General features: G+C 44.3%; 1 protein-coding gene across 1 annotated transcript in view; it reads left to right on the forward strand.

Moving 5' to 3' along the window:
* The first annotated feature begins 3,588 nt into the window (after positions 1 to 3,588).
* The window catches only part of LOC100383583 (uncharacterized), a 29,961-nt gene continuing 8,045 nt past the window's right edge, over positions 3,589 to 25,504 (forward strand). Inside the window, exons 1-3 of the mRNA NM_001362092.1 lie at positions 3,589 to 3,811; positions 4,118 to 4,318; positions 4,576 to 4,753. Coding sequence (NP_001349021.1) covers positions 3,657 to 3,811; positions 4,118 to 4,318; positions 4,576 to 4,753 — 534 coding nt within the window. The 5' untranslated portion in view covers positions 3,589 to 3,656. The remainder of the gene's footprint in view (positions 3,812 to 4,117; positions 4,319 to 4,575; positions 4,754 to 25,504) is intronic.

Below are 25,504 nucleotides of genomic sequence, written 5' to 3' on the forward strand. Positions count from 1 at the left end.
TAGCTCTAGAAGAGAAGAAACAAGCTAAGGAAGACAAGAGACAAGCAAAGGAAGCGATGAAGCAAGCTATGGAAGAGATGAAGCAAGCTAAGGAGCAAGCTCTGGCTGCTAAAATTAAGATGTGCCAGGATATGGCCTTAGAGTGCGGGGCATCTCCTGACAGCATAGAGTTTTTTGCATGTGCTACAATAGTTAGGGATGAATACAATCGTGAGTTCTTTTGCAATATACCAACTCCAGAAGCAAGGCTGGTTTTCTTGAAGAGATGGTGCCAGATGAATAATATGTATTAGTGCATTTTCAACATATTTGTTCAAGAGATGGTGCTAGTTGAATAACGTGGCAGTCTGAGACTATGTAATGCATGTGGTAGACTTATTATTGTTATTTGTGAACCTGTTTTTGTTTGGGAACCTGTTTGTTTTGTTGTATCTGTGATAATGTGGTAGGCTGTTTTGTTTTGTCTCTTTAGTTCAATAATTTGGTGGTCTGTTTTGTTGAAGAGATGGTGCTAGTTGAATAATGTGGCAGTCTTAACCTGTTACTGTGATTACTATGATTATTGTGGTTGTTACTATGATATTACTAATGATTATTTTTGTATCTTCTAAAATAGGATGGTGATTCTAATGGGAGTTCATTAATTGAATCTTCGTCTGAGAGTTCATCAACTGACAGCTCAAGTGATGGTTTAATTGAAACCTTGTTACTTCAGAGTCGAAAGAGAAACCGACAGATGATGATGATGGTCTCCTTTATTGGTATGTACTCTGCCAATTACATGTGTAAAGCTCCAAGGAGGACAGCCACTATTACTGGTTTTCAATGGGTTCAAGAAACACTAGAAAATGGCATAGCCTGTTTCAACATGTTTAGGATGAGTGCCACATTATTTTATCGTCTTCATGATTCATTGGTGGATTCCTACGGATTGAAGTCAACATGTAATTTGTCATCTGTAGAGACTTTAGGGATTTTCCTATGGATGGTGGGTGCACCACAGTCAGTTAGGCAAGCTGAGAATCGTTTCATGAGATCAACAGCGACAATAAGCCGCACATTTCATAAAGTCTTGAATTGTCTTGTTAAGCTAGCAACAGATAATATTAAGCCATTGGATCCTGAATTTCAAACAGTACATCCTAGATTGGCCCAGCGTCGGTTTGCTCCATTTTTCAACAATTGTATTGGAGCAATAGATGGTACCCATGTACCTGTTGTGGTGCCAACAAGTAAGGTGATACAACATACAGGAAGACATGGATATAGTACACAGAATGTTCTGGCAATTTGTGACTTCGACATGAGATTTACCTTTGTTGTAACGGGCTGGCCTGGTTCTGTGCATGATATGAGAGTGTTCAACTCTGCCATCACCAAATATGGAGACAAGTTTCCACATCCACCTCCAGGTAAACCTATCTCGGACAAAAGTATTACCAAATTTGATTACTTGTACTCCTATTTGACATAAATGCATTTTTTGTAGGGAAGTTTTACCTAGTTGACTCGGGTTACCCTAACCGTCCGGGTTACCTTGCACCATACAAGGGAACAAAGTACCACCTGCCGGAGTTTCAAAGCGGCCCAATGCCACAAGGTATAAAAGAAACCTTTAATTATGCACATTCGTCACTTAGAAATGTCATTGAGAGGGCTTTTGGAGTATTGAAAATGAAGTGGAGGATTCTATTGGATTTGCCAAGTTATCCAATGCATAAGCAAAGCAAAATCATTATAGCATGCATGGCAATTCACAACTTCATTAGGGAAAGTGCCCTAGAAGATAGTGATTTTGATTTTTGTGATAGACATGAAAATGTTGTACCAATGCCCACCATGCTAAGGACAGGTACACAGAATACAAATGCAGTGGATGAAGACATCAATATGAACGCATTTCGTGATGAAATTGCAAATGGTTTATTCAATAGATCATAGATTATGTGTATGAACTACGACAAGTTTATTGTAAGGCACTGTTTAAGTATCTTTAATTGTATGGTTGTATTTGAGAAAAAATATTGTAAGACCTTTATATTGTAAGACAATTATATCTGAAAAAAAACTGAGAGCTTGCACTCGGCAGTGGCACTGTGTATTGCGCTGTGCATTCAATAATATGATGATATAACATTAGGGGTATGAGTGTCTTTTTATTTCAATGTGCTAAACTTTATCAGAGTGATCCAAACACCTTCAAGGAGCTAAACTTTAGTATTTCAATTGATATGGCTAAAGTTTAGCCAGAAGCTAAAGTTTATCTTGTGGGATTGGAACAGGCCCTTATATGGACAAACTCAAGCATAGCTGGATTGACCGACAAAAAAAATGGCCTCCATTATGAAATATCAAGAAGAAATTGTTTTGGTTGGAATTGATTTTTTTTTTTGCGCTTAGAAACTTCCTTTGATAGTTCAGACCAGTTATGATAAATCGATATTTCTCAACCATCTAAGGAAGGCTAAATATATATACAGAAAGAAGGTAATCTCTCCTGTCATTTTTCAGAAATTTTTCCCTGCGTTTTGCTTAGCATGCAATTATTGCACATAAGCCATACAATTCTTCAATCATATCTTCTACTGTCTATGCCTCTCGCGCCACCGAAAAGCCAAACGGCTCTTTATCTATCCACGCCCGTGTTCCCATATTTCGTAGACTGGGTCCATACACCAGCGTGACACTACTCTTATGTTAGACGCTTCACTTGTGTGCTCTGTTCATCCGCTTCACCGATCAATCGCTGGAAGACAGCTTTTTTACTCTAAATTTCAGCGGTCTAAACGAAGAGGATGTGGGTAGCACACCGAAGGCGCATATTCGTTACGAAGACTTCTATGACAAATTTTAACATATGCTACTAATGTTTATGCTGGTATTATCATGGATTAACCTATAAATTTTTCATCATAGAGTAAACTATGAAATGTTGGTGACCAGTATTCTTGTTAAGATGTATTTAGCGGATCTTGTATATGATCGATAACATTTTTTATAGTGTGACTGTTAAAATAGAGAGATTAGATATAAGATGAGATAGCCTTACCCCTCATTTTAAGAGTGCACATCCGACTTCTCTAAAAATCAATCAGTATAAAGTTTATGATGTTGGATAAGTATTATTATATTAATTATATAATACCAATGTTTTTCATAGTAAATAAAGATACATATAATGATATTATTTTCTATTAAATATAGTTTAAGTTAAAATTGAATGAATTTTCAAAAAGTAATTTTAGGAGGAGTATACAGTATACATTGTATCATAATAGCAAAAATTTCTTGTGACACGAAGGGGCTCCTACGAAGTGACAAAGGCTGGCCACTGGTGGAAAGTGCTTCCACCCAGAGTATACACATGAATGTGTGTTTAGCAGTTGGAAGTCTAAATCTCTTAATCTACTTCTAGTGTGTGTAAAGGACGCACACGAGTGTGTGCGCGCTTATTGTGAGTTCGTGTCATGCTTAAAAATTCCTTGTGTCGGTGTATGTAGACCTGACCTAGCGAACCTCAGAACATGTGTGTCCAGTGTCCACTTGAGAAGAGAACATAATAACCACCCCCTCTGCTGTCATCTCCCCACGGTTGGTCCACCTCCTCCTGCTCCTCTGGCCTCTGCGGTGCCTCCTCCCGGTCCCGAGTCCCGGCCATGTCGTCGCCGCTGGAGGATGTCAGCGTGGGCATGGAGGAGGAGGATCAGCGGCCCCTGAACCGGGCCCTGCTCCACCGGAGCGCCACCACCAACGCCTCCCAGGTGGCCATGGTCGGCTCCAATCCCTGCCCTATCGAGAGCCTCGACTACGAGTAAGCAAACGCCTCTATCTACTCCCTCCCCGTTCCATCGGTCCTGTCACCGGTCGTCCGTATCCTTCTTCCATCCACGGCCTGGTTGTGAGGTCCTCTGGTCATGAGCCTGTTGCTGCGGTCCAACCTTGCATAGCAATTCGGCATTGTATCGTAGGCTTGCTGCTGAAACAGACATGCCGATTGACCTGCTTTCTTTTCTTGATCGAGTTGTCACTTGAACAGAACTCATGTTTCTATATACCAGTACTTCTGCAATATTTGTCCGATCAATCGGTGGGTCCCTCCCTTGGTGTGTGAGTACAGGATGATAGAGAACGAGCTGTTCGACCAGAACTGGAGGACGAGGCGCAAGGCGGACCAGGTGCGGTACGTGGTGCTCAAGTGGACCTTCTGCTTCGCCATCGGCATCCTCACCGGGATCGTCGGCTTCTTCATCAACCTCGCCGTCGAGAACGTCGCGGGCTTCAAGCACCAGGCCGTTTCCGCCCTCATGGACTCCGCCAGGTGTGGGTGCAGCATTGCATTGCCTTGCCCTTTTCCTTTCCTTTCTTTAATTTCTCCTACCAAAAAGGGGTTTCATCATTCGCTTAGATTTACAAGGCGACAAATGGCCGTCGTTGAGCTTGCTTGTCTCTACGTGCTTTGTCCACGCAGACATAGACATAGGCATTTATAGCTGTTTCAGATCTATCCGATCGTGCGTCGCTGCTCTACCTTTTCTCGCGTTTCATTCGTTGCATTTGCCCCCGCCGCATATGCAGCTACTGGACGGCGTTCTGGGTGTTCGCCGGCTGCAACCTGGCGCTCCTGCTGCTGGCGTCGTCCATCACGGCGTTCTTGTCGCCGGCGGCCGGCGGGTCGGGAATCCCGGAGGTCAAGGCCTACCTCAACGGCGTCGACGCGCCCAACATCTTCTCGCTGCGGACCCTCGCTGTCAAGGTGCGCCGTGTGTGTTCCGTTCCCATCCTCCTGCCCTCGCCGTCGCTTTCGCTTGCTGCAGTGCACATGCTCCCCTCACCATTTCCTGGTGCCAGCTGCGCAAATGGATTACCATCCACACTAATATAATGTAACAAGGGCATTCATTCCTCCATCCAACTGCATGATCTACGAGAAAGGAAAGCAACCAGCAAGTAAATAAACAATCATAATTAGACTTTTCTGGCCAGAGTTTACTACTCCTACTGCAGTTCCCCGGATTATAAATCTGGGTGAGCATGTCTGCATGTTAATCTATGATTTTTTTTGTTGTCACAGACGCCACCAATAATGTCGGGCTCACCATTTTCTTTCATCACGCCACTCGCCCCACTCGCGTGTACATATTTAAATATTTAATAAGAGCATAGATTTTGACTTCATAAGATATACTTGCTTCTACGCAAACACTCGCTATAACCCTGGCAAATTTTTTTGCTCAATTATATTCCCCGCAGAAAAATACTCATTATATATTTCTATTTTTTAAATATTATTAACAGAGCGTCGACTCAATACTCAATTATATTCCGTAGGAGTCACTTAGGGTCTGTTTGGTTTGTTTAGTCTATAGATTAAAGTTTGATTGGAGAACTAAAGTTTAGTCTCTAGCCTGTTTGGTTTCAGGAACTAAAAACATTTAGAACACATTAAATGACTCGTAAGAAAACTAAAATATCTCTTACCATTTTCTCGCAATTACTGCAACTGAGATAAATGAGGGGCAAAAGGTGGATTAATATGGTTTAGTCACTTTTAGTCACCCTTTGAGGGACTAAGAACTAAATCAGTTTCGTCTCTATTTTAGTCCTACCGTTTGGCAATTTAGAGACAAAATGAGACTAAAATGGTGGGACTAATCTTTACTCTCTCAAACCAAATGGGACCTTAGAATATAATATTACAGAATTTGTTGATGATTTGCATAATACAATTAGAGACGGTTTCCAAGCTCCAATGGGTCATAAATAACTGCGGAATTGGAATTGCATCTGGTCCCCAATATAGCACATAAAATCATAGGAGAATGGACATATTCCTAGACTTAAGGATCTGCCAGCGCAGTTCTGAAATATATGGAGTTTAATCCTATGTTTGATCAAATTTATAGAAAATAATTGTAATATATCGAATGATCATCCAATACTATAGCAGACATATCACACATGTCACACAAACCTTATCAATGTCAGATTCGAAATGCGTGGTGATGAGGTGGCTTACCCCAAACAAGCAGCGAAAATGGTTATTGATAGAAGTGGAAAGCCTAACCCTAGTTAGGTTGAGAGTGGCATTAATAATAGAGTCAGATGGGCCAAGGCCCAATACAACATAGACCTAAATAGAATCCCCACACAACACACACAGTACATTTCAACAGCCCCTGCAGTCAAAACTGTAGCCATGTTGAGATTGGACTGAAATTCCTCAAACACCATCGTAGGGAGTCCCTTGGTGAAGACGTCGGCAAACTGAGAAGTAGTCGGGACATGAAGAACTCGCACATCTCCAATGGCGACACACTCACGGGCGAAGTGGATGCCGATCTCGACATGCTTCGTGTGATGGTGTTGGATGGGGTTGGTGGAGAGGTACACGGCGCTGACGTTGTCGCAATAGACAAGAGTGCTCCTCGTCAGCGGGCTGTGGAGCTCCTAAGGCAGGTGACAGATCCACGCCGTTAGGCATGACACAGTACTGGGCCTCGGCACTAGAGAAGGAAAAGACCCACTACCGCTTCGAGGACCACGAGACAAGGCTATCATCAAGGAATATGTCATAGCCCGAGGTAGACTAGTGTGTGTCAGGATAGCCGACCCAGTTGGCATCGGTGTAGATGACAAGGTCGGTGGTTCCAGATCGTCGATGAAGGAGGCCGAAGTCGATGGTGCCTCGAAGATACCGTAGGATTTCCTTTATAGCGGTGAGATGCGACTCCTATGGGTCGTGCATATGGAGGCACACCTGTTGAACAACGTAGGCGAAATCGTACCGGGTTAAGACAAGGTACTGTAGGGCCCCCGGCAAGACTCCGATAACCGGTGGGATCATTCACCGGGAGCCGTCATCGGAGGAGTCCTTGCCATGAGTGTCCATCGAAGTCGTACAAGGCTTACAATTGGCCATGCCAGCGCACTCAAGGATGGCGACGATGTACTAGTGCTGGTGGAGAAACAGGCCCTAGACCGGCGCTCCACGGTGATCCCCAGGAAGTGGTGTAGCTCATCCAGGTCCTTCATCGTGAACTGCTGCTAGATGGAGGAGATGTTGTGACGTACGCTTGAGGCTGTAGAGGGACCGCTTGAGCTTGCAGACTATGTTAGGGTTAGTTGGATCCACAAAACCGACCAGCTGAGTGCAATACACCGTCTCCATCAAAGTGCCATGAAGGAAGTGATAGTCGCCTAGAGGGGGGGTGAATAGGGCGAAACTGAAATTTACAAAAATAATCACAACTACAAGCCGGGTTAGCGTTAGAAATATAAACGAGTCCGCGAGAGAGGGCGCAAAACAAATCGCAAGCAAATAAGAGTGTGACACGCGGATTTGTTTTACCGAGGTTCGGTTCTCGCAAACCTACTCCCCGTTGAGGAGGCCACTAAGGCCGGGTCTTTTTCAACCCTTTCCCTCTCTCAAACGATCCCACGGATCGAGTGAGCTTTCTCTTCTTCTCAATCAACCGGGAACAAAACTTCCCCGCAAGGGCCACCACACAATTGGTGCCTCTTGCCTTGGTTACAATTGAGTATGATCACAAGAATAAATGAGAAAGAAAAGAATGCGATCCAAGCGCAAGAGCTCGAAAGAACACAAGCAAATCACTCTCGCTAGTCACTAAGGGCTTGAGTGGAATTGGAGAGGATTTGATCTATTTGGTGTGTCTAGATTTGAATGCTAGAGCTCTTGTAGTAGTTGAGAAGTGGAAAACTTGGATGGCAATGAATGTGGGGTGGTTGGGGTATTTATAGCCCCAACCACCAAAAGTGACCGTTGCTGGCAGCCTCTGTTCGATGGCGCACCGGACAGTCCGGTGCACACCGGACAGTCCGGTGCCTCTGCCACGTCACCATTGCCGTTGGATTCTGACCGTTGAAGCTTCTGACTTGTGGGCCTGCCGAGGTGTCCGGTGCACACCGGACATGCACTGTTTGATGTCCGGTGCACCGGTATGGGCAGCCCTGACGTCTGCGCGCGCTGCGCGCGCATTTAATGCTCCGCAGGGAGCCGTTGGCGCCGCAGAGAGCCGTTGCTCCGCTGGCACACCGGACAGTCCGGTGCACACCGGACAGTCCGGTGAATTATAGCGGAGCGGCTGTCGTGAAAACCCGAGGATGACGAGTTCCGGAGGCCGCGGTTCGTTGGCGCACCGGACATGTCCGGTGCACACCGGACAGTCCGGTGAATTATAGCGCGCCGGCCTCCGCGAATTCCCGAGGGCGAAGGGTTGAAGTCGAAGTCCTCTGGCGAAGGGTAGAAAACGAAGTCTACGGGCGCACCGGACACTGTCCGGTGCACACCGGACAGTCCGGTGCCTCCAGCCAGAGGTGCCCTCGGTTGCCTTATTGCTCCTTTGTTGAATCCAACACTTGGTCTTTTTATTGGCTAGATGTGAACCTTTTGCACCTGTATAACTTATACACTAGAGCAAACTAGTCAGTCCAATATTTGTGTTGGGCAATTCAACCACCAAAATTATTTAGGAACTAGGTGTAAGCCTAATTCCCTTTCAATCTCCCCCTTTTTGGTGATTGATGCCAACACAAACCAAAGCAAATATAGAAGTGCATAATTGAACTAGTTTACATAATGTAAGTGCAAAGGTTACTTGGAATTGAGCCAATATAAATACTCATATGATGCGCATGGATTGTTTTCTTTGTTTTTGACATATTGGACCACATTTGCACCAAGGGTTTTGTTTTTGCAAATTCTTTTCAAAGTCATTTTGCAAGATAGTCAAAGGTAAATGAATGAGATTTGCAAAGCATTTTCAAGTTTTGAAATTTTCTCCCTTTGTCCAAATGCTTTTCCTTTGACTAAACAAAACTCCCCTTCAAATAAAGTCTCCTCTTAGTGTTCAAGAGGGTTTTAAGATATCAAGTTTGAAAATACTACTTGCTCCCCCTTTAGAACACAAAGAGATACCAATTTTGAAATTTATCAATTGAAAAATCATCAAATTTTTAAGATTAGGGTGGTGCGGTCCTTTTGCTTTGGGCTCATACTTTCTCCCCCTTTGGCATGAATCGCCAAAAACGGATACTTTGAGTGAGATATAAGCCCTTTATGTACTTTCTCCCCTTTTGGTCATAAAATGAATAAGTGAAGATTATACCAACGTTGGAGAGTGATGCGGAGCAACAGCGAAGGATGAGTAGTAGAGTGGAGTGGAAGCCTTTGTCTTCGCCGAAGACTCCAATTCCCTTTCAATATACCTATGACTTGATTTGAAATTCTCTTGAAAACACATTAGTCATAGCATATTAAAGAGACATGATCAAAGGTATATTTATGAGCTATGTGTGCAAGACTAGCAAAAGAAATTCCTAGAATCAAGAATATTAAGCTCATGCCTAAGTCGGGTAAAAGATTGCTCATCAAGTGGCTTGGTAAAGATATCGGCTAATTGATCTTTAGTGTTAATGTAAGAAATCTCGATATCCCCCTTTTGTTGGTGATCCCGAAGAAAATGATACCGAATGGCTATGTGCTTAGTGCGGCTGTGCTCGACGGGATTGTCGGCCATTTTGATTGCACTCTCATTGTCACATAGCAAAGGGACTTTGGTTAATTTGTAACCGTAGTCCCGCAGGGTTTGCCTCATCCAAAGTAATTGTGCGCAACAATGACCTGCGGCAATATACTCAGCTTCGGCGGTGGAAAGAGCGACCGAATTTTGCTTCTTTGAAGCCCATGACACCAAGGATCTTCCCAAGAACTGGCAAGTCCCCGATGTGCTCTTCCTATTGATCTTACACCCCGCCCAATCGGCATCCGAATAACCAATCAAATCAAAAGTGGATCCCCGAGGGTACCAAAGCCCAAACTTAGGAGTATAAGCCAAATATCTCAAGATTCGTTTTACGGCCGTAAGGTGTGATTCCTTAGGGTCGGCTTGAAATCTTGCACACATGCAAACGGAAAGCATAATGTCCGGTCGAGATGCACATAAATAAAGCAATGAACCAATCATCGACCGGTATACCTTTTGATCCACGGACTTACCTCCCGTGTCGAGGTCGAGATGCCCATTTGTTCCCATGGGTGTCTTGATGGGCTTGGCGTCCTTCATTCCAAACTTGCTTAGAATATCTTGAGTATACTTCGTTTGGCTGATGAAGGTGCCCTCTTGGAGTTGCTTGACTTGAAATCCTAGGAAATATTTCAACTCCCCCATCATCGACATCTCGAATTTTTGTGTCATGATCCTACTAAATTCTTCACATGTAGATTTGTTAGTAGACCCAAATATGATATCGTCAACATAAATTTGGCATACAAACAAATCATTGTCAAGAGTCTTAGTGAATAAAGTAGGATCGGCCTTGCCGACTTTGAAGCCATTTGCAATAAGGAAATCTCTAAGGCATTCATACCATGCTCTTGGGGCTTGCTTGAGCCCATAAAGCGCCTTAGAGAGCCTATAAACATGGTTGGGATACTCACTGTCTTCAAAGCCGGGAGGTTGCTCAACATAGACCTCTTCCTTGATTGGTCCATTGAGGAAGGCACTCTTCACGTCCATTTGATAAAGCTTGAAGCCATGGTAAGTAGCATAGGCTAATAATATGCGAATTGACTCAAGCCTAGCTACGGGTGCATAGGTTTCACCGAAATCCAAACCTTCGACTTGTGAATACCCCTTGGCCACGAGTCGAGCTTTGTTCCTTGTCACCACACCATGCTCATCTTGCTTGTTGCGGAAGACCCACTTGGTTCCTACAACATTTTGATTAGGACGTGGAACTAAATGCCATACCTCATTCCTTGTGAAATTGTTGAGCTCCTCTTGCATCGCCATCACCCAATCCGAATCTTGAAGTGCTTCCTCTACCCTGTGTGGCTCAATAGAGGAAACAAACGAGTAATGTTCACAAAAATGTGCAACCCGAGATCGAGTAGTTACCCCCTTATGAATGTCGCCGAGGATGGTGTCGACGGGGTGATCTCGTTGTATTGCTTGGTGGACTCTTGGGTGTGGCGGCCTTGGTTGATCATCCTCCTTTTCTTCATCATTTGCATCTCCCCCTCGATCGTTGCCGTCATTTTGAGGTGGCTCATCTTCTTGATCTTCTTGTTCAACATCTTGAGCCTCATCCTCACCTTGAGTTGGTGGAGATGCTTGCATTGAGGAGGATGGTTGATCTTGTGCATTTGGAGGCTCTTCGGATTCCTTAGGACACACATCCCCGATGGACATGTTCCTTAGCGCTATGCATGGAGCCTGTTCTTCACCTATCTCATCAAGATCAACTTGCTCTACTTGAGAGCCGTTAGTTTCATCAAACACAACGTCACAAGAAACTTCAACAAGTCCTGAGGACTTGTTAAAGACTCTATATGCCCTTGTGTTTGAGTCATATCCTAGTAAAAAGCCTTCTACAGTTTTAGGAGCAAATTTAGATTTTCTACCTCTTTTAACAAGAATAAAGCATTTGCTACCAAAAACTCTAAAATATGAAATGTTTGGCTTTTTACCGGTTAGGAGTTCATAAGATGTCTTCTTGAGGATTCGATGAAGATATAACCGGTTGATGGCGTAGCAGGCGGTGTTGACCGCCTCGGCCCAAAACCGATCCGGTGTCTTGTACTCATCAAGCATGGTTCTTGCCATGTCCAATAGAGTTCGATTCTTCCTCTCCACTACACCATTTTGTTGTGGAGTGTAGGGAGAAGAGAACTCATGCTTGATGCCCTCCTCCTCAAGAAAGCCTTCAATTTGAGAGTTCTTGAACTCCGTCCCGTTGTCGCTTCTAATCTTCTTGATCCTCAAGCCGAACTCATTTTGAGCCCGTCTCAAGAATCCTTTTAAGGTCTCTTGGGTATAAGATTTATCCTGTAAAAAGAACACCCAAGTGAAGCGAGAATAGTCATCCACAATTACAAGACAATACTTGCTACCGTCGATGCTTATGTAAGCGATCGGGCCGAATAAGTCCATGTGTAGGAGCTCCAGTGGCCTGTCGGTAGTCATAATATTTTTGTGTGGATGATGGATGCCAACTTGCTTCCCGGCTTGACATGCGCTACAAATCCTGTCTTTCTCAAAATGAACATTGGTTAGTCCTAAAATGTGTTCTCCCTTTAGAAGCTTATGAAGATTCTTCATCCCAACATGGGCTAGTCGGCGGTGCCAGAGCCAACCCATGTTAGTCTTAGCAATTAAGCATGTGTCGAGCTCAGCTCTATCAAAATCTACTAAGTATAGCTGACCTTCTAACACACCCTTAAATGCTATTGAATCATCACTTCTTCTAAAGACAGTGACACCTACATCAGTAAAAAGACAGTTGTAGCCCATTTGACATAATTGGGAAACAGAAAGCAAGTTGTAATCTAAAGAATCTACAAGAAAAACATTGGAAATAGAATGGTCAGGAGATATAGCAATTTTACCCAATCCTTTGACCAAACCTTGATTTCCATCCCCGAATGTGATAGCTCGTTGGGGATCTTGGTTTTTCTCATATGAGGAGAACATCCTTTTCTCCCCTGTCATGTGGTTTGTGCACCCGCTATCGAGTATCCAACTTGAGCCCCCAGATGCATAAACCTACAAAACAATTTTAGTTCTTGACTTTAGGTACCCAAACGGTTTTGGGTCCTTTGGCATTAGACACAAGAACTTTGGGTACCCAAACACAAGTCTTGGAACCCTTGTGTTTGCCCCCAACAAATTTGGCAACTACCTTGCCGGATTTGCTAGTAAGCACATAAGATGCATCAAAAGTTTTAAATGAAATGGCATGATCATTTGATGCATTAGGAATTTTCTTCTTAGGCAACTTAGCATGGGTTGGTTGCCTAGAACTAGATGTCTCACCCTTATACATATAAGCATGATTAGGGCCAGAGTGAGACTTCCTAGAATGAATCTTTCTAATTTTGCTCTCAGGATAGCCGGCAGGGTACAAAATGTAACCCTCGTTATCCTGAGGCATGGGAGCCTTGCCCTTAACAAAGTTAGATAAGTTCTTTGGAGGGGCATTAAGTTTGACATTGTCTCCCCTTTGGAAGCCAATGCCATCCTTGATGCCAGGGCGTCTCCCATTATAGAGCATACTTCTAGCAAATTTAAATTTTTCTTTTTCTAAGTTATGCTCGGCAATTTTAGCATCTAGTTTTGCTATATGATCATTTTGTTGTTTAATTAAAGCCATATGATCATGAATAGCATCAATATCAACATTTCTACATCTAGTACAAATAGTGACATGCTCAATGGTAGATGTAGATGGTTTGCAAGAATTAAGTTCAACAATCTTAGCATGAAGTATATCATTCTTATCTCTAAGATCGGCAATTGTAATTTTGCAAACATCAAAATCTTTAGCCTTAGCAATTAAACTTTCATTCTCTAATCTAAGGCTAGCAAGAGATACATTCAATTCATCAATCTTAGCAAGCAAGTCAACATTATCATCTCTAAGATTGGGAATTGAAACATTACAAACATGAGTATCAACCTTAGCACTTAAAATAGCATTTTCATTTCTAAGGTTGTCAATCATCTCACGACAAGTGCTTAGCTCACTAGATAATTTTTCACATTTCTCAATTTCCAGAGCATAAGCCCTTTTAACCTTAACATGTTTTTTGTTTTCTTTGATTAGACAATCCTCTTGGGAATCCAAAAGGTCATCCTTTTCATGAATAGCACTAACCAATTCATTCAATTTTTCCTTTTGAGCTATGTTAAGGTTGGCAAAAAGGGAACGCAAATTATCCTCCTCATCACTAGCATTATCATCACTAGAAGATTCATATTTAGTGGAGGAGTTAGATTTAACCTTTTTCCGTTTGCCGTCCTTTGCCATGAGGCACTTGTGGCCGACGTTGGGGAAGAGGAGTCCCTTGGTGACGGCGATGTTTGCGGCGTCCTCGTCGTCGGAGGAGTCGCTTGAGCTTTCGTCGGAATCCCATTCCCGACAAACATGGGCATCGCCGCCCTTCTTCTTGTAGTACCTTTTCTTCTCCTTTCTTCTCCCCTTCTTGTCGTTGCCTCGGTCACTGTCACTAGACATAGGACATTTAGCAATAAAATGACCGGGCTTACCACATTTGTAGCAAACCTTCTTGGAGCGGGGCTTGTAGTCTTTTCCCCTCCTTTGTTTGAGGATTTGGCGGAAGCTCTTGATGACGAGCGCCATCTCCTCATTGTCAAGCTTGGAGGCGTCTATTGGTTGTCGACTTGGTGTAGACTCCTCCTTCTTTTCTTCCGTCGCCTTGAATGCAACGGGTTGAGCTTCGGATGTGTCGCCAAGCTCGTTGATTTTCCTCGAGCCTTCTATCATGCACTCAAAACTTACAAAATGCCCGATAACTTCCTCGGGGGTCATTTTAGTGTATCTAGGATTACCACGAATCAATTGAACTTGAGTGGGATTTAGAAAAATGAGAGATCTTAAAATAACATTTACCACTTCGTGGTCGTCCCACTTCTTGCTCCCGAGGTTGCGCACTTGGTTCACCAAAGTCTTGAGCCGGTTGTACATGTGTTGTGGCTCCTCCCCTTTGTGAAGCCGGAACCGACCGAGCTCCCCCTCGATCGTTTCCCGCTTGGTGATCTTGGTGAGCTCATCTCCCTCGTGCGCAGTTTTGAGCACATCCCAAATCTCCTTTGCATTTTTCAACCCTTGCACTTTGTTGTATTCTTCCTTGCTTAGAGAGGCAAGGAGTATGGTTGTGGCTTGAGAGTTGAAGTGCTCGATTTGGGCCACCTCATCCTCATCATAGTTTTCATCCCCTACGGATGGTACCTGCGCACCAAACTCAACAACATCCCATATGCTTTTGTGGAGCGAGATTAGATGAAATCGCATTAAATCGCTCCACCTAGCGTAATCTTCACCATCAAAAGTTGGTGGTTTGCCTAGTGGGACGGAAAGTAAAGGTGTATGTTTGGAAATGCGAGGGTAGCGTAGAGGGATCTTACTATACTTCTTGCGCTCTTGGCGCTTAGAAGTGACGGAGGGCGCATCGGAGTCGGAGGTCGATGTTGATGAAGTGTCGGTCTCGTAGTAGACCACCTTCCTCATCCTCTTGTGCTTGTCGCCTTTCCGATGCGGCTTGTGGGAAGAAGATTTTTCCTTCTTCTCTTTGTGGTGAGAAGAAGATTTCTTCTCCTTCCCTTTGTTGGAGGAGCTCTTCTTCTTCTCCCTCCTTTTGGTGCGGGACTCTTCCGATGAAGTGCTCCCGTAGCTTGTAGTGGGCTTTTCGCCGGTCTCCATCTCCTTCTTGGCGTGATCTCCCGACATCACTTCGAGCGGTCAGGCTCTAATGAAGCACCGGGCTCTGATACCAATTGATAGTCGCCTAGAGGGGGGGGTGAATAGGGCGAAACTGAAATTTACAAAAATAATCACAACTACAAGCCGGGTTAGCGTTAGAAATATAAACGAGTCCGCGAGAGAGGGCGCAAAACAAATCGCAAGCAAATAAGAGTGTGACACGCGGATTTGTTTTACCGAGGTTCGGTTCTCGCAAACCTACTCCCCATTGAGGAGGCCACTAAGGCCGGGTCTTTTTCAACCCTTTCCCTCTCTCAAACGATCCCACGGATCGAGTGAGCTTTCTCTTCTTCTCAATCAACCGGGAACAAAACTTCCCCGCAAGGGCCACCACACAATTGGTGCCTCTTGCCTTGGTTACAATTGAGTATGATCACAAGAATAAATGAGAAAGAAAAGAATGCGATCCAAGCGCAAGAGCTCGAAAGAACACAAGCAAATCACTCTCGCTAGTCACTAAGGGCTTGAGTGGAATTGGAGAGGATTTGATCTATTTGGTGTGTCTAGATTTGAATGCTAGAGCTCTTGTAGTAGTTGAGAAGTGGAAAACTTGGATGGCAATGAATGTGGGGTGGTTGGGGTATTTATAGCCCCAACCACCAAAAGTGACCGTTGCTGGCAGCCTCTGTTCGATGGCGCACCGGACAGTCCGGTGCACACCGGACAGTCCGGTGCCTCTGCCACGTCACCATTGCCGTTGGATTCTGACCGTTGAAGCTTCTGACTTGTGGGCCTGCCGAGGTGTCCGGTGCACACCGGACATGCACTGTTTGATGTCCGGTGCACCGGTATGGGCAGCCCTGACGTCTGCGCGCGCTGCGCGCGCATTTAATGCTCCGCAGGGAGCCGTTGGCGCCGCAGAGAGCCGTTGCTCCGCTGGCACACCGGACAGTCCGGTGCACACCGGACAGTCCGGTGAATTATAGCGGAGCGGCTGTCGTGAAAACCCGAGGATGACGAGTTCCGGAGGCCGCGGTTCGTTGGCGCACCGGACATGTCCGGTGCACACCGGACAGTCCGGTGAATTATAGCGCGCCGGCCTCCGCGAATTCCCGAGGGCGAAGGGTTGAAGTCGAAGTCCTCTGGCGAAGGGTAGAAAACGAAGTCTACGGGCGCACCGGACACTGTCCGGTGCACACCGGACAGTCCGGTGCCTCCAGCCAGAGGTGCCCTCGGTTGCCTTATTGCTCCTTTGTTGAATCCAACACTTGGTCTTTTTATTGGCTAGATGTGAACCTTTTGCACCTGTATAACTTATACACTAGAGCAAACTAGTCAGTCCAATATTTGTGTTGGGCAATTCAACCACCAAAATTATTTAGGAACTAGGTGTAAGCCTAATTCCCTTTCAGGAAGGCATTCTTGATGTCGAGCGATGCATAGGTCAGGCCCATTAGAGAGCTAGAGTCAGAACAGTCCAGATGGTAGCAGGCTTCACCATGGGGCTAAAGGCCATATGCCTTTAGCTTCTGCTTGAAGATCTATTTCTTGGTGAGCACATTGGCGCCATAGGGGCGTGGCAACAAGACCCAGGTGTGGTTCGCCTTAAAGGCCTCATACTCCTCCAGTCCTCCTACATGGCATGCTTTTAGTTAGGATCGGTGAGCGTAGTACGGACAAAGGACAACTTGGGGGAGACCACCGGAGAGGAGGACGCTAAGAGAACTTGGCAGTTGACATGCTGGAGGACACCGACGACCCGTGCCAGTAACCATCGGGTGGACATACCTAGGGTCCTAGTGGAGGGCAACAGGGTGATACATTGGCAGCTCGTCATGAGAGGGAGTCGGTGCATCAGCCCAACCACACCGCTAGTAGATGTGAATGGGATTTACGAATCGTGACAAGGAGGTCCCCTCAGCAAACAGCGGTGGGGCCACACATGCCAGCGCGAGGGATGCTGGCTCCGCATTTGGTGGCACAAGCGACACTGGAGCCACGCATGGTTGTGCGGGAGACGATGAAGCCATGCATGGTTGCAGGAGACGACAGAGCCATGCATGGCAGTGCGGGAGACTCCAGAGCCACACTTGGTAGCACGAGAGACTCTAGTACTCATCGCAGCGCAGGGGATGCTGGATCTACATGAGGGGGCACGTGCGACGCTAGAGCCGTGCATGGTTGTGCGGGAGACGACAAAGCCATGCATGGTGGCGTGGGAATGACATTATCGTATGGTAGCGCATGAGACTCTAGGGTCGGTGGGGGTAGCATAGGGGGCATCAGGGATGTGTGTAGCGTGGTGGGGGACCAACCATGGGTGCAATAGGGGGCACCATAGAGTCAGCCTCGAGAATGGTGTTCAACTTAAGAGGGAGAGGCAGTGGAAGGAGAGGTAGAGAAAGGGAAGTCGGACTCGTCGAAGATGACGTGACAGGAGATAAGGACTCTATGTGTGGAGAGGTCGAGGCACTTGTATCCCTTGTGATCAGGGAGTACAAAAAAGACACAAACAAGTGGAGTGGGGTGGAAGCTTTGTGGGGGCACTGGTAGAGATAATATGATAGCAGGCGCACTTGAACACACGAAGATGGTTGTAAGAAGGAGAGGTACCAAAGATTGCAAAGAAGGGGGTAGGGTGATGAACCGCCTTGGTAATGAAGCGATTGAGTAGATAGGTGGCATTTGTCAGCCCCTCAGTTTAGTACTAAGTAACAAGGGAGGCCTGAAACAACCGAGAGTGTATGACATTATTCGTGGTGTGAATCATACGCTCAGCCCTACCATTCTAAGAAGAAGTGTAGGAGCCCGATATCTGTAGATGGACACCGTGAGAAAGGGAGAAGTCATGGGACACGGAGTTATCAAGCTTATGTCTATTGTCAAACCGGACACTCCGGATGGTGCGACCAAACTGAGTGGAAACCCAAGCAAATAAGTGAAAGAGCGTAGGAAATGTATTCGCACCAGGGAATGAGCATGTAATATTTATAGCTAGAAATGTTGAGAACAAGGGATGTACAAACATCACAGTGAACTAGATCAAAATTGCCTATGGATCTAGAAGAAGAGGTAGGAAAAGGAATTCTAACATGACGACCTAGCTGACAAGCATGACGCAGAAACTCAAAAGAGCCCTGACTACAAAAGATGACAAAGCCGCTAGACAACTTGGGCATCGCATCAAGCCCAGGGTGTCCAAGGCGGCTGTGCCAAGTGGTTGATGAAGTAGCAGCAGTCATGGCATGCATGATGGAGATCATGGATGAGAAGGCAGGCACACATAGTGTGTACAGTGGCCCGAAGCTGTCACATCACGCGAGAAGGGTCCTGATAGCAAGATCCTTCACAAACAAACCAAAGGGGTCAAATTCCATAGAACAAGAGTTGTTAGTGGTAAATTGATGAACTGGAAGAACACTCTGAATAATGTTGGGAGCAATAAGGACGTTCTTGAGGCGGAAGGGGCTAGGGAGGACCCCGTCACCCACTGAGGTGACATAGAGAACCGACCCATCCACTGATGGTGATGGAGGTGTAGGACCGGCAAGATAATCAGAGGGGGGTGAATGGGAGCCACTAAAAATTCTCGACTTGCGAGTACAGGACTTTGATCCCAAAACTCAACGTAGAAACCCTCTAGGGACTTAGAGTAGCATATTAGAGTACAATACAATCTGGTGTTGTTTGTATGCACCAAAAACCTTAAGAACCACATACCTAACTTCTTAGAAAATATTGGACAGAAACCCTAGGAAAATAGGGGTAGTAGTGCCAGGCTTATGTCGGCAGTGCCGTGCAGACGTCCGGCAGAGCCGAGCACCGCAAACTGCATAGAATGATCTCAAACTTCATAGTAAGTTTGCGCGAGGTAGAAGATGTTTACTGGTGAAATATGAATCCAAGCAAAGCAAAAATCAAAACACATATCAGAAATCCTGAGAGTGATGGGGTTTTGTTGGGGTTTTCTCAAAAAGAACTCAAAGAGAACTCAAATCGAATCACGACCAAGAACTGCATCGTAAGAGCATACTCAGTGATCTAAAGAGTTTATCGCCTCACAAACCAATCCCCAACAATACCCATGACACAAAGAACTCGAAGGTTCTCCACAAATCCATAAGAGAAGGGAAGGGAAGAACACAAGATTGAAACAACTCCAAATTTCAGCAAGGATGCAAAATTGAGATGGAGAAGTGACCAAAACCTGTGGACTGTACTGGCAAACCTTCCTCGGATTAAACCTGTAGATCACAAACACAGTCGACAGTTACATAATCGTTGCGGATCCCTTGGCTCAACTGGTGACTACCTAGAGGGGAAACTAGGAGTTCTAAACAAGTGCTCCAAACAAAATGGTAGCCAAGAGATGGCTCTAACAACAGCTCTATGCCTCTATTTATATAGGGCTATTATGTTTCCTAAACTACCCCTATTTACATAGAATCTATCCAATCCACGACGGGCAAAATAGACCAACTCTTAGGTTTTTGATTGACAGCCTTGACGCACTCTTTGTTGCTGTCGCAGAACCTCCCAAGTTATCGGGCCCACATGCACCTGTCCTTGTCCCAAGGACCTCAGACGGCTATGCATGTGCACCAAACAACTTAACAGGATCTGTTCGAGTGTCTCAAGGACCTCAAAGAAACCACTTACCACCATGATCGCAGGATTAAGTAAACACAAATCACACACCAACATTTGTAGCGGAAATAAGTTCTTTATTGCAAAATGATTGCATGTTACAATAAGTTTACATTATACAAATATCGGAGTGATTACAAAAGAAAGTGATTCAAAACAATTACACTTTGAAATGTATAAAACATTTGTAAGTTTTAAAATACATGCTAGCTTAAGTGATAATCCTCAATAAAGAAGTTATAGATGGGATGTACTTATATAAGAAGGTCAAGCCCACCAACACTTAGCACATAACCTGAAAAACAACAGGGAATAAAACCCTGACTAAAGAAAAGACTTTCAAGGGTATGCTGGTTTTAAAAGGATTCAAGGTAAGGCTCATCAAGTTTTAAAGATTCATTTTTACAGAAAAGGTTACTAGTAGTGGATCCTTATGCCAAAATTTTACTTCACAAGTTACGTACTTTTCCTAAATCTAGATTTGCCTAATCTAGAGCATTCGCTTGTCCTACACTAGCTTCCTTTTAACAACTTTAGTTTCACTTGTTATCTACGATGAGGGTCGAAGATCCAGTCTTCATATCCGAGATGTACGACGATCTGAATCGATTAATACCCATCTAAGGATCTCCAACCACACAGCATATGTAGCACTTAACCCTTATATATGTCAACTCGCACCCGGGTTTCTCAAGACCAGAACGAGTTCACACGACCCGAGAGCACAGTACCCCACCATCCAGCCACTTGCCAGGTGGGCACACGTTACTCCCACCATCTCTCCACTCCCAGTGCGTGCGAGATGTTATGGTATTGGTCCGACCGAGGCTAAGCTTACCCATGATGAGGCATGTGGCCAGTTAAAGGGTCCTACATCAGCAGGCCAACAATCGTTGCGGTCCTTAATCGGCACAGGCGGACGACCTTTCCTGCTCAACGTCTGGTCTAGAATTATTATTTCCTTCCCAAAATCATATACTTGACAGAGGTACCATAATTGAATGATGAATTCATCATTGTAGATGATGATCTCACCATTGCAAGTCCTTTTTCATAAAACAAACTCATACCTAGTGTTACACATCATTCTAGAAACAAGTTTTAATTCTCTAGGCAGGTCTAAGCATCATTAGTTCTCTTTATAAAACAGGTATCAAGGAAGATAATCAAATTTCAAGGAATGGCAATGCATCAATTATTTCATCACTCAACTCCTATCACCTAATGCAACATATAAGTGATAAAAGTTTTATAACAACAATGAGGTAGCAAATGCATCGGGGCTTTCCAGGGACAACACTAAGTTAGTGTTGTTAGATAATATTTTCTTGGCAAGTATCATCCATCCTGGCACTTGTTTGATTCATCCACTTTGGCTTCGTTCATCAGCATCACCTTGAGATTAATCCAACTCTTGTCCTCCACATCACGTGATCGATTAATGTTCCTATATGATATGCAATAATGCATATGAGTAAGGACATGAATAGCAAATGATAAAACACCTATAATAAAGAGGGGAAACACTTCAAGCAAGACATCACAAACATTCATAATTCTTGATAGAATTGCTGGGGCATCTCGACCTTGTGGCATCTCGACCTTTCCGTGTAAATACTTCAAGCAAGATCTTCTCCCTTGTGGCATCTCGACCTTTCCGTGTAAATACCTGGGGCTGCCTCTGTCCCTGAAAAATCTCACCAAGGATCAGGTGCAGCCTATTGTGGATAGAATTGCTGATCAGCTGCCAGGCTGGAAAGCAGATTTGATGACAAGAGCAGGTCGTAAAGTGCAAGTTCAGCATGTGCTTACCGGAATGCTTATTTATCTTTCTATGGCAGTAAATATTCCCTCTTGGGCTATTAAGGCCATTGATAAAATTAGAAAAAGTTTCCTTTGGAGAGGGCGCAAGGAGGCCAGAGGTGGTCACTGCCTGGTGGCCTGGGGCAGAGTCTGTAGACCCCTACAGCTGGGCGGTCTTGGCATTTCTAGTCTTAAAGAACTTATCTTGGCCCTGCGCATGAGATGGCTTTGGCTCCAAAAGACTGAGCCTAACCGACCTTGGTGCAGCTTTCCTATCCAGGTTCCGGATAAAGCAAGGGCTTTCTTCTCGATGGTGTTGACTTCAAAGGTTGGTAATGGTGCTAATACTTTGTTCTGGACTGATAAATGGATTCGTGGGCAGAAAATTGCAGATTTGGTTCCTAGATTATTTGATATCATTCCGAAAAAAATCACTAACAGAAGGACGGTTCAGGAAGCATTGACAGATAGAAGATGGATTGCTGATATCATAGGATCACTCTCGGTGGGAGTATTATTGGATTATCTTCATCTTTGGAATTTAATTTCAGATTTTGAGCTGCTGCCAGATATAGAAGATAAACATACTTTTAGTATTGCTGCAAATGGGACTTATTCTGCTAAGGCTGCATATGATGGGTTGTTCATCGGGGCTGTGCATTTCGGTCACTATGAAAGAGTTTGGAAAACTTGGGCCCCCTCTAAAGGCCACTTCTTCCTCTGGTTATCGGTGCTAAATAAATGCTGGACAACAGATAGGTTGGCAAAGAGAGGACTTGATCATCCGGAGAAGTGTCCGCTTTGTGACCAAGAGTCTGAATCTTTGGATCATATTTTGGTTTCTTGTGTTTTTGCGAGAGAATTCTGGTTCCGGCTGATGTGCATTTTCAGACTACAAAATCTGGCTCCTACACCTAGTACGGTGTCTTTTACGGGTTGGTGGGAGATGATAGACAATGGCTCTGGAGATATGATTATGAAGGGTGTCAACTCCCTTATTGCCTTGGGAGCCTGGATTATTTGGAATCATCGGAATCGAATTGTCTTTGATGGAATCTCCCCTAGTGTTTCTGCAGCTCTTCGTCAGGCAAGGGAGGAACAACAGTTGTGGGAAATGGCAGAAGCTAAGGGTCTCTCCTTTCTTGCCGCAACCATCAGGGGCACCAAGCTGCCTGGTTTATCGCTGATGGGCTGGTTTTGTTTTTCAGGATCTGTTTGCTCTTGTTTTTGTTTTGTTTTGTTTTTTTTTCTCTTCTTTTTTCTTTGGTTTTTTATCCCCTCCGGGGAGGTCTTTTGTACTATGGTCTATTTTGGACCCTTTTTTCCTTCTACTTAATATAATGATGCGCAGTTCTCCTGCGCTTTCGAGAAAAAAAAAAGAATTAGATAGATATACACAACCAAACACAATGATCACGTTCTCTAACTTACACGAATCAAATCCAAACATCCAGAATTAAGAAACTAGACATAGCTTCTATATTGTCTTGTTTCAAACATAACACTAACCGATTACCAGACTTAGACTTATTAGAATCAGACATTTAAGATTTAGAATAAGGAGAGAAGAATTTTAATTAGTTTTCTCAACTTAATTATCTAAAACACTTCTATGCAATACGTCTTCATCAATCAAGAATCAAGAATTAACTAATCCAACCTAGCCAAACAAGAGTAAATTCAATAAATCAACTTAAAGCTTGTATATTTCTGGACAGAAGCACAATGGTTAATTGTTTTGCTCACAACTCACAAAATATTCATCCAAATATAGTGAACTAAGACTTTCTAGAAAGCTTAAGAAGTCCTCTACAACTTAGGTATTATCATCACAAAGTGATTCAACACTTAGCAAGGTCAAACAGTGCTAAACATAAATTCTGTCTAGATTTGGACAGAATTCGACTACTCGCTTCAAAAATCTGTAACTAGATACTCAAGCATCAAAAACATTTGATCCTAGACTTTCTAGAAAGATAATAGAATTGTCTACAATTTATTTATAAACATCTCAGGTTAATTCAATGCATATCAAAGTCAGTTAACATAAACAGACTTCTCTATCCAGATTTGGACAAATTCAGACTCTATAGTTCAAACAGCTGTAACTTGGTCTCTAGACCACCTAAAAGGGTGATCTAAGTCTTCTTGGAAAACTTAAGGAAAGTACTACAATTCGTCTATAATTACTAAAGGCTAATTCTTAGTTTAATTTGGGCAAACAATGTCATCTTCGAAATCTATACATAATTTGGACAGATTCTGAGACTGAATTTGAGAAAATCATAACACCCAAATTACTAGACCTATGATCATGAAATTTTTACACAAGTAATATAAAAAATTATCTACACCTTTCCTATATAACATTTCTACAAAAAACATGGTTTACTTCATTGAACTATCTGCATAACTAAAACTAGTCATGCAGTCCCAAACAACAAGAATTCGATTTAGCTCCTAGTTAACTTCTACAATTTTCATGTGCTTGATACTTCAATCATGCTAATACCTTATAATAGATTAGAGCTAAAACCACCTACTTAATCACATATATATACTAGTCTATTTCATACTCAAGTATACAATTACTTTAGTGCATGAAACAAAGCATCCCAACAGTATCTATTAGTCTACCCATACACCTCGCATAACTAGTATCTTGACTTACTTCACCTTACACAAGCACATGATACCCGCTTTAGACATAGGAATTATCACAACACAAACATTGACTCCATCCAATTACTACTAGGCATGCATATTTAACATAGTAGTCAAGACATTTCTACAAGTGCCCAACATATTTCTAACTCCATTATGCACCATCCGAACATGATACACCATTTCACAAACACTTCCCAAGCGACATATTAACAATCAAAAGAGAAGAAGAATGGCAATATCTTTTATAAACACCACCATTGAACAACACATCTCACAAGCGAAAAGACCTTTTGACCATATCTAATATAATCCCAATAGTCACATATGAATTAGACGAAGAATACCCTATGTTAAAACGAGAGAGTTGGTAACTAATATAATTATCCCCTACACTCATTAAATCAAACAACATGAGTGGTACTAGTAACTCACCAATACGAACATGAGCCAAAAAATGCTAAATAGCGAGGATCTCTGATTCAATCTTTCTATCGAACACCTAATAAACATCACCTAGACCTTGGTTGCTCTCATCCAATATCTAGGATTTTCTCTCCGTCACATCACATGCACAAATACACACAAGTATTAGTAGGATACACGTGTCGGATGGGGAACGAGCAAACCACAAACCGCGCAGACTCACCAACGGCAAATGATGTCGCGGGACGGGGCTGCACACTGTAGCATTTTACAGCCATTCCATTGAACACCTACGGGGTGCGTCACAGCTTGGGGCTGGAGGACAGCAGCCATGGGACTTGGTGTCTCGAAGGAGATGGGAGGGGATGGAGGCGTCGGCCTCAGCAGGAATGGGAGTGCGAGTGGAGGGGGCTCTGTGCTGGAGAAGGAGCGGCTGGAAAATGGCTCAGCCACTAGGGAGGGCTGTAGGCGGCCATGGAAGGGAGCTGGGGACTACCGATGTCCATGGTCAGGGGCGGAAGTTGAGGGAGGGGCAGGACGCGATGGACGCCGGAGCCGGGGAAAAAGCAGGGGCATGGAGTGGAGGTGAGGCGGCCGGGGAAGGACGCAGGGACCAACGGCGGCCATCACCGGCGTCGAGCAGGTGAGGGCGAGCTTAGCTAGGGATGATGGCGACCTGGAAGAAAGCAGGCGCGGCTGGGAATGGAGGGCGGCCAGTGCT

Source organism: Zea mays, chromosome 5, assembly GCF_902167145.1.
Source record: "Zea mays cultivar B73 chromosome 5, Zm-B73-REFERENCE-NAM-5.0, whole genome shotgun sequence".
NCBI lineage: Eukaryota > Viridiplantae > Streptophyta > Magnoliopsida > Poales > Poaceae > Zea > Zea mays.